The sequence below is a fragment of the Penaeus monodon genome, chromosome 36 (genome assembly GCF_015228065.2).
Source record: "Penaeus monodon isolate SGIC_2016 chromosome 36, NSTDA_Pmon_1, whole genome shotgun sequence".
NCBI classification, from domain to species: domain Eukaryota; kingdom Metazoa; phylum Arthropoda; class Malacostraca; order Decapoda; family Penaeidae; genus Penaeus; species Penaeus monodon.
In genome coordinates, this window is record NC_051421.1 from 15218990 (window position 1) to 15228989 (window position 10000).

The 10000-nt window shown below is 38.0% G+C and overlaps 1 protein-coding gene across 1 annotated transcript in view; it reads left to right on the top strand.

Moving 5' to 3' along the window:
* Window positions 1–1245: 1245 nt before the first annotated feature.
* The window catches only part of LOC119595780 (DNA topoisomerase 3-beta-1-like), a 23432-nt gene continuing 14677 nt past the window's right edge, over window positions 1246–10000 (top strand). Inside the window, exons 1-10 of the mRNA XM_037944945.1 lie at window positions 1246–1382; window positions 5375–5517; window positions 5735–5929; window positions 7151–7318; window positions 7596–7724; window positions 7922–8040; window positions 8469–8669; window positions 8840–9044; window positions 9271–9375; window positions 9845–9922. Coding sequence (XP_037800873.1) covers window positions 1292–1382; window positions 5375–5517; window positions 5735–5929; window positions 7151–7318; window positions 7596–7724; window positions 7922–8040; window positions 8469–8669; window positions 8840–9044; window positions 9271–9375; window positions 9845–9922 — 1434 coding nt within the window. The 5' untranslated portion in view covers window positions 1246–1291. The remainder of the gene's footprint in view (window positions 1383–5374; window positions 5518–5734; window positions 5930–7150; window positions 7319–7595; window positions 7725–7921; window positions 8041–8468; window positions 8670–8839; window positions 9045–9270; window positions 9376–9844; window positions 9923–10000) is intronic.

Here is a 10000-nt window from a genome sequence, read left to right on the forward strand (position 1 = left end):
CACTCCAGACAATCCCACAATAGAACGTATCCTAGCGTTTCGTCGTGAGTTCGGTCGTGGGTTGTTCGCAGCCTACATCGAACTCAAGAAGGCGTTTGACTCTGTGCATCGAGAATCGCTATGGAAGATCCTGAGACAGAGGGGAATTCCGACACGGATTATTGGCCTAATAGCAAGCCTATATACAGGTAATGAAAGTGCTGTAAAGTGTGGTGGGATCCTCTCGAACTTCTTCCCTGTTAATTCAGTAGTGAGGTAAGGCTGTGTCCTTGCACTAACACTTTTCAGCACTTGCAGAGACTGGATAATGGGAAGAGCTACTATCCAAAGTCATTGCGGAGCAACACTGGGCAATATCAGAGTCACAGACCTTGACTTTGCCGATGATGTTGCTATCCTATCTGAGCCACTGGAATCACGGTGTTGGCTCTTTATGTATTTAGCAATGGCACGAAGCACTTGGGCCTAGAGGTCTCCAGGACCAAGACCAAGATTCAGGACTTGGGGCCTGTTACGTGAACCCGTTCAGTCGATGCGTGCTTGCGGTGAGGATGTTGAAGTCACAGAGAGCTTTGCGTACCTTGGTGGCTTAGTCCATGTCTCTGGGCTGTCAGACCAAGAAGTCAGTAGACGGATTGGTCTGGCAGCAGGAGCCAAGATGTCGGTGCCTATGCAAGAGGACAAGGCTCGTATCTTCAAGGCCTTGACACTGCTAGTTTTGCTGTATGGAAACGAAACTCGGACGCAATCTATCCAACCGACGACTACACCGTGAGACCTGTTACTTGCATAATCCGGGATCTCTAACTCAGGCTATATGAGAACCTAGCTCGTTCCCCTGTGGATGACCCTGCCCATCAGGTTGTCTCTTTGCAAGGCAATCCTGGGTGTAGGAGGCCCGTGGGTTGACCTAGGAGGTCATGGCCTAGGCAGTTCGACCAGCCCTGTCGTGAGGAGTTAGAGATGGGCCGAGGGCCTGTCTGGAGACTCGCCACGAGTCTGGAAGCGAAAGGTGGATACAGCATGTGCCCCTGTCAGCATTAGCCCCTTGATGCTGCTGATGATACCACAACACAGCCGAATACATTTTTCCCCACACTTAATAAGGAAATACCTCTATAGTTCAACGGAACGGAGGCAGATAAACGGAAATAGAGAATCTACACAAGTCTCCCTACGCCACAGGTTTTCTTTGGACGCTGATCGCTTGCACTCCGGATCCTTCAAAAAGCTGTTTACATTGTGTTGGTGTGACAGTCAAAGCCGGGACGAGACTTCAGTTCACACCGTCATGAAGTCCGTGTTTATGGTGGCGGAAAAGCCGTCGCTGGCACAGTCTTTAGCTGAGATATTAAGTAACAAGAAGTGCAACTCAAGAAAAGGTGATATGTGTTGAAAAATGTTGTGAATTATGTTAGCAGAAGGAGTTATTTGTGTGTCTGGGACGCGTGGCATGGTTATTTATTTTTTATATACAGCGCTATTTTATATTGCGGGAACTGTGTTATTTGATTTTATATTTTTATGTATTGTATTGTGTAACAGCCATTCAGTTAGTAAACTTCGTATTCTTTAACTCTTGCTACCAAACACTCGCATGCAACTGAAGGTCACATTGCAGTGTTGAATGGAATGTGGGTGTGTGACGGTCTTAATTGTGGAAAATATTAGGTGCTAGCATTCATAGTTTGAAAAAAAATGCATTCAGACAAAGTTTAGGGTGTCATGTCATTTGGTGCTGTTGCTTACAATCTAAAGTTGCTAAGTTTTATCTGTATGTGTAATAAACAACTAGTAAAGTAAGGTGTGGCTTAGGTATATTTTTACTCAGTAGTATGTAGATTATGATATCTGTTTGTAGGTTTCTTTTGCTGGTTGTCAAAGAGATTTCTAGTATTATTGCAAATGATACATTATATTGAAACTGAAGGGTAAATTTCATGATTCAACCTGCCTCAAACTTTTGAAACTTTTAGTCTCTTTGACACTTGTGTGTCAAATAACTTTTGTTATATTTTACTTGCAACAGAAGTACATAGAATATAAGTTTCTTAGATTTATTCATTCTGTTATTTGCCTATATTATTTTCCTTATAAAAGATGGCTGATTAAACTATTACTATATCCTACACAAAGTAGTAAAGATTATCTTAGAATGTTATGTTCTGTTAGAGAGCAAGGTCAGATTCTTCAGTTGGGAATGGCTAAGTTTCAACCAGTCATCTTTTATAAAGCAAATAATATATGCAAATGATAGAGTAAATAAATCTAAGAAATTGTCATCTATGTATCTTTACTTAGAAGTAGATGAAATGGAAATGATCACAAGGAGTTGATCCGAAAAGGTTCGTACTTATTGTTTTCAAAGCTTGGAAGGAATTTAGATTCATAATATGTTCAGATAGTGTTTCAGAGCTGATATGGCTAGGGCCTCATAGACCATTCATAGTGTCATAATTGTGCTTTACCGTGAAGGACTATCAAGAGCTGAAATATCAAGATGATTTTGATGCCAACAATGTCCCTGTGGATCCAGCAACACCAAGAAACAGGGTCCACCAGAAACAAGGCCAGAAGTGGGTACCCTAGATGCACAACGGAGATCAAGTTAACCCATTGGATCTGGTTGCGACACAGCAATCAGATCACCAACAATCCGGTCATTACGCTTATGTGAGCGGCTGCTCTGCCGGATGGCTGCTTGTAGGCCAGGCTCATGCAAATGCGGGTGTGCCATGACAAGACTTTATGCCTCCTATTTGCAGTGTTATTTATTCTTTTTAGCTCTTTTGCCATTTTCCAATGTCCATATTTGCCATGTGATTTGCATCATCCAGGTGATATATATATATTTTTTTTCTTGCACAGACTCTAATCATCTCTCAAGGTAGTGCAAGAAAAATAAAACTATGTAACACTATGTTATTTGTGTAATTTTTTTTATGTTTACATAATATTCAATTTTCTATAATACAACCTGCACTGCCACTCACTGCACCAGGAATATGATGCTAAGCATGGAAATGGCATCCTCCATGGAGGTCATCCCTTATGGACATTTCATTCCATACTCATATAACGTTCTGAATAATGCAAAATCGAGACTGGCCTGGGAGTCTTTTCCATTACCCTGGCCCTCAGCCACAATGCTCACGATGGCAGGTTCGTGTCACCTGTCCTACAGCCAGATTTCCTTGTGGCAGCCAGATTTTTTCATGATGTGATGGTCACATCACCTGGATTCGACTGGTTAATGTCATTCAAAATGCTAAATTAATGTGTTATATGAAAGACAAGTAGGAAGCTTGCATTGAAGTGAATGAATATCAGGAGCTAATGATAACCATTTGATATTCATTGGCAACACCCCTCACAGCTAACTGGGTTTGCGAAGGGGGCGTGACTGGTAGTTAGTTGCTACATCCCCATACCATGAGCTATTTTTTTCTTTAGTTATTTATTTTTTTTATTTTTTGAAGCAGTCCATAATTACTGCAAGGCGTGCTTATCACTTTTGTTCTGCTAGCAATATCCAGCGAGATTTCACATTATGCTACAGCACACAGACTCTCAAAAACTGCTAGGTTGTTTGACTAGATGCACAGCAGTGGGGCCTGGGAGTTTACAGATGTAAGGTCCGGCAGATTTATGGGGTGTGCCTATTTGGAAATCCTGGACAAGGTGTTTCTACCATTGATGAGGGCCATGGTGTTCCCCAAGCTGGAGCTATTTTACCTCATCCAGGATAACAGCCCCATCCACATGATCAGTGTTGTGAAGGCATGGTTTCAACAACACCCTGAGATTATGCTGTGCCACATCCACCCAAATTGCCAGAGCTCAGCTCCATTGAGAATGTCTTAGCAGCCATGGGCACAAACATCCCCCTAAGATCATACCTGAAATTGTCATATTGCCAAATAGTTCTGGTTTGAAAGCAATTGCTCTCTGCAGACAGGTTCCATACTACCTAGGCTTGCCAGCTTTTGCCAAGCTGGTGGCAGTAACACAAAATATTAAATATATTACACATTTTAAAATTTTAAAATTTCCCCTTCAGTTTTCTTGAATTGTCAGACAACATTGGCTTTACCATTGAATATATTTAGGACTTAAGTTACTTGGATCATACATAATATCATGTGAGCAGGGTTACCAATATCAGGTCAAGTTCACAGCATTTTTGTTGTCGTATCATATTGTTAAGCCAGAAAGTGTAAAGATAATTTTTTTTTAGGGAGTGTACATTATTTGACACACAAGTGTCAGAGCCAAAAAGAAAATCCAAGACTCGTTGAAACATGAAATTTACCTAGGAAATGCCACAGATGAATAGTCGTAAAATTTCTCATTCTATCATTAGCAAGTAAATTTATCTTGTACCATATGGCACATGGGAAGCTGAAACTATTTTCATTCTAAGACATTCTTCTACACCATTTTTGGTATTTGTTTTTACACCCTTTTGAGACTAAGTCTCTCTTCCTCCAGCCACTCCTGAGACTCCACAAACTTTGCCAGCAAAAAACAAAAAACCATCATAACCCAGGTGCTTTACCCTTGGACCCCCACCCAGTTGCTGTATTTCCCTCTTGGGGGCTCCACCTCCAGACCCCTAACATAGTGCCATGGACTTACAGTCCATGCAGCATTTGTTGCAGCCTATTCTTAAAGTTTCTGATGTTATTCTTTGCCTGTGCAGATTATTTCATCTATGAGTGAGTGTAGTTTTCCTGTATCTTTATGACAGTGTTATTAGATTTTCCCAATTTTAGTATGGTCACTATGTAAAGGTGCATCCCATTTTGGTTAATCTTGAATGCAGTAAGCTAGGGCAAATGTAAGATAATAATCTTGGTACAAGAAATAATCTGCAGATATGAACAGTAACACTCACAACCCAAGTCCAATTGGTGCTCACAAGTTTTGCTGTGCATACCAACAATTTTTGCTGGGGGCAGAGCCCCATCAACCCTTCCCTAGTGCAGTGCCCAAAGGGCACACTCAGTTATGGCAATTTAAACTGCTAAATAAAGTTTGTGACATGCACTTGGGGATCTAGTCTCTGGCAAGTGTGTCCTTATGCAAAGCTAAAATTAAGGAGCTATGTCATAGTAACCCTTCCAGTGAAAATAGTAGACTACTAAACTGGAGAAAATAACAAACAAAATCAGTTCCATTGTTTCAGGGCAGTGTTGAAGGGTATTGAGAAAACTTATGCATATGAAGGTATACCTATGTACTGGTAGATATGTCATGTTAATTTTTTTCACAATTACTGATGTGATATTTTCAAGAAAGACAGAAGTCCTTTCTTTTAGACATGGTGTTTGATGCACATCTTATTCATATTCTTTTTTCCAAATCTTTTCAGGTTTCAATGGAGCATGTAGTGTTCATGAGTGGGCAGGCACCTTTTGTAACCAGAGTGTTCGGTTCAAGATGACATCGGTGTGTGGTCATGTCATGTCCCTGGATTTTCCTGGAAAGTACAATAACTGGGATAGAGTTGATCCTGTAAGTAACACTGTGATGCTGATAATTTTTTTTTTTTTTTCAAGATTTTATTATTTTATTTATTTATTTATTTATTTATTTATTTATTTATTTAAGAACCTCATTTTATAATGAAATTATAACAAAATAGAGGCTCTGTGTTACATTAGAACCTGAAAATGGTGTTCTTGTAGTATGACATATTTCCCTCAGATAGAAAATCCTTTTCTATTTACAGGCCGAGTTGTTCAGGTGTCCAACAGAAAAGAAGGAAGCCACAGCCAAACTTCGCATGCCTGAATTCTTAAACAAGGAGGCGCGAGGTTGTGACTACCTGGTGCTGTGGCTTGACTGTGATAAAGAAGGAGAGAATATTTGCTTTGAGGTCATTTCGTGTGTAGAAAGTTCCATGAACAGGTCTTACAGAGAACAGGTGTGTTGCTTATTTGTTTGTAGTTTATATTTCTTTGAATGCAAGGAGCAATTTGACTAAGACTTATGATTTAGAAATAATATCTGATATTTTTTTTAAACCATGGATGTTCGACAGGTAAGATAATATTGAAATATTTGTTTATATAAGTGTATTATTTGCTGTTCTTTGTATAGTTTACATTTTCCTTAATATAAATTTCATGATAAATCTCATCATTTAGACAAATACAACATACACACCACATACAAGGTTATTATTAAAATTAAGATTGTTAAAAACATTATTTCCATGAATATATCTCCTATTTTAGGGTAAATAGAAAAACAAAAACATCAGAAATTCCCCTTATGATGTGGTTTGTGATCAAAATTAAATTTATCAGCTTAGTTAACCAATTGGATCGGAGCCTTCACTGCCATCATACGGCCCAAAATATGGGCATTAGGCTTACGTGAATGGACACACAGGTGTGCAGCTTGTAGGCAAGGGGCATACAAAAACTTGTGATGCTATGTTATACTGTCTTTTTCAGCATAAGTGTTTTTAGCTTTTTTGCCATTTTCCGATGTCTATATTTGTCATTTGATTTGCTTGATCCAGATGATAATAGACTGTTTTCCTTGCACAGACTCGGTATCATCTCTCTAGGTAGTCTGTAACTGGGTGCAATAATAATAACATTAAGTAACATTTTGTTATTTGTGTAATTAAACAAATTTTTCATAATAGTTCTGTAATACAACCTATGCTGCTGGTCATGGTGGGGAGGAATAGGATTGTGAGCATGGAAATAGTGTCCTCCCTGGAGCTGGCTCTCTTCCAGTCATGGCTCATGGACATTACATTCCACACTTGTTTATCGATGGGAATGATGTAAAAACCCCTTCCTAAATACCAAATTAGTCTAGTCACCCTCCAAAAACTTTGTGCTTTTGTGGCGAGTCTTTCCTGCTACCCATCACTCCGGCCAACAGCTGTTATCTCATTACAAAAAGGAATATATTGGTTTTGGTCACATCCAGTTGATTTTGAGGAATCTAGAGGTCTTGCCTTTGGCTCTGAAATTCTTCTTTTCAACTTGATCCTGAGCATTGCAGTACCAAATTTAAACAGTTTAAGAGTTTGTCAAACCAAGATTCATAGACACGGCAGTAGGTTATGGAAACATTAAGATACTTTATATGCACGATGATTTATTTCATGATTTTTATTTTCCAGACCATATTTCGAGCAAAGTTCTCAGCAATCACAGACCGAGATATTAAGGCTGCTATGAATTGTTTAGTAGAGCCAAATGAAAATGAGTCTCGATCTGTTGATGCAAGACAGGAGCTTGATCTTCGCATCGGTTGTGCATTTACAAGATTTCAAACCAAATTCTTTCAGGTATGTATTTGCTGCCATTAGGATTATTGTGGTGTTTGTGCTTATAGATATATAATTTTCCATCCACTTGTAAATGTCAATTTTTGGTTGAAGAAATGTACTAGATTTCCCAGTTTGAAATATATCCAATGGTTTGGCAGATTTTTTTTTTTTTTTTCAAAATGCCTTTTTATTCATATGAAATATACTTACAATTAAATGATTTGACATTTTGCCATTGATAGAAAAAATGTTTTACAAGCAGACAATGTGGAATAATGCTTTAAATACTTTCCAGGGAAAGTATGGCAATCTAGACTCCACCTTAATCTCCTTTGGACCCTGTCAAACGCCTACCCTTGGGTTTTGTGTTGAGCGTCATGACTTCATACAGTCTTTCAAGCCAGAAACTTACTGGGTATTGCAGGTATGGAAAGCTAAAAATAATAATAAAGTCTTTAGTTTTTGTAGAAGATATACTCTTAATTCTAGATAGAGGATAAGTTCAGTGGCACTTTTAGATAACATTTGATAAGATATTTGGAAAAAAAAAGTGGCCTCATTATTGAATTATAATTTTTTTAAGGTTAACTAAAGGTACCATGCATTGTATCATGTCCTCAGGTCAAAGTGGCCGTGACAGAAGAAAGGCAGATGAACTTAGAGTGGGAGAGAGTTCGAATTTTTGATAAGGACGTTGCCAACTTCTTCTTGAATCTTGTCAAGGAACAGAAGAGGGCCAAGTAAGTACATTTATAGTTTTAGTATTTGTAGGTGAATTTATCCATTTTCTAGAGAGATTTCTGTGTCTAGGAAGGGAATTTGATACTTTTAATCATTATTGAGAAGGTTAATGATTATGTAGAATAACAAAAAAATGATATGAAAACATGTAACACTAATGAAGGAAATTTTGTGCTATATTTGTTTATGTATAAGCAGTGTACATTCACTATATGGAGAAGATGACACAGAAGCATAATAATACAAATGTAATGAAAATCCACATTATGGTTCCAGAGTAAGAAGCAATTATGATATGTGCAGAAATGTTGGTTCTGTCTAGTAATATTCCTCTTTGTTCATGAATGCATTAATGGCAACAGTACTTTTTCTGGTATATGATATGCATTGCATGTCAGATATCATGTATAACTTTATTTGATTCTAGAGTTGTGCGAGTGACCATGGCTGAGAAGGCTAAACCAAGACCTTTAGCTCTGAATACTGTTGAGTTGATGCGTATTGCCAGTTCAGGCCTTGGAATGGGTCCTCAACATGCAATGACCATAGCCGAAAGACTTTACACACAGGGCTACATCTCCTATCCTAGGACAGAAACTACACATTATCCTGAAAATTTTGATCTCAAGTGAGTTTATGAATCTTGCTTTGTGAAATAGTCATTAGTATAGAATTACTATAAAAATCTGCAAGTATTAAGCCTTATAATAAAGGTAAATAAAGTTCAGTTTAAGAAAGTTAAACTACAGATCTCATTTCTTTGGAGAAAATGAAATATGTTCCCTTTCACACTTTCAGGGGTGCACTGAGGATTCAGGAAGGTCACAGTGACTGGGGTAGTACTGTCCGTGAAATACTGAGAGATGGCATCCAGAAACCTAAAAAGGGACATGATGCTGGCGACCATCCTCCCATTACACCAATGCGTTGTGCTGACAGAAACCAGTTGGATCATGATTCTTGGCGCTTATATGAGTATATAACAAAGCACTTCATTGGTACTGTAAGTATTGGAGCATTGAAGATTTTTTTTTTTTTTTTTGTATGTGTGTGTGTATATGGTTTAGGTATGCTGCTGTATATACCTATAGAATTGAGGGAGCTAGGGATCGTAATCACTTGTTTGATATTCGGTGTAATTGAAAACTTACAAGGTTTCTTATTCTTTATGTGGATTTGGTGTTGAAAGTGCCAGCTGTTGTGGTGACAGATTTGTGATTTTGTTACAGCTGATGCCTGACTGCATCTACCTCAGTACAACCATCAATATTTCAATTGGAGCAGAGAACTTCAGTGTCAGTGGAAAACAGCTTCTTGACCCAGGTTTCACTAAGGTAAAAGATTTTATTTTTTTCAAAATTCCCTTTTATGAATTGTTTTCCTCTTTTTAGTTTTATATTGGTGTGCTTTGATAGATTGGTGTGTTAATTATTTTAATTTTGTAAGCAAGAGCACTCATATTTTAAGAGTAGATTAATTGTTATTGTATATTATCTTCTTCAAATTTTGAAGAAGAAAAAAATCATGCATAAGGAACAAATACAATTTGTCTACAAAGTATTAAGGTTCTTAATATAAAGGAGTGATAATAGGCACAGGAGATTGGTTTAGAAATTGACAGTCAAGCTTAGTAGTGCATTGTATGGTGGTTGGGTTTCATTGGGAAATTGCTGAGTTGTGTTGCAAAACAGGAGGAGAATACTGGGAAGATAAAAATCTGATATGGATGAAAAACCTGACATAAATATTTCTTGTTGAAGGTTATCCATGCAACAGTAAGGAAAATTATTGTTTCCCCAACAGGTGATGGACTGGCTAGCTTTGCAAGATGAGGAAAAATTACCGGATGTCAAGTCTGGTGATGAATTTGCAATTTTAGAAGTATGTAAAATTTGTTTTGTTCTGTAGTGTTGGAATGAGTATATGACCTTCAAGTGCTTATATAATTACATTGGAGTA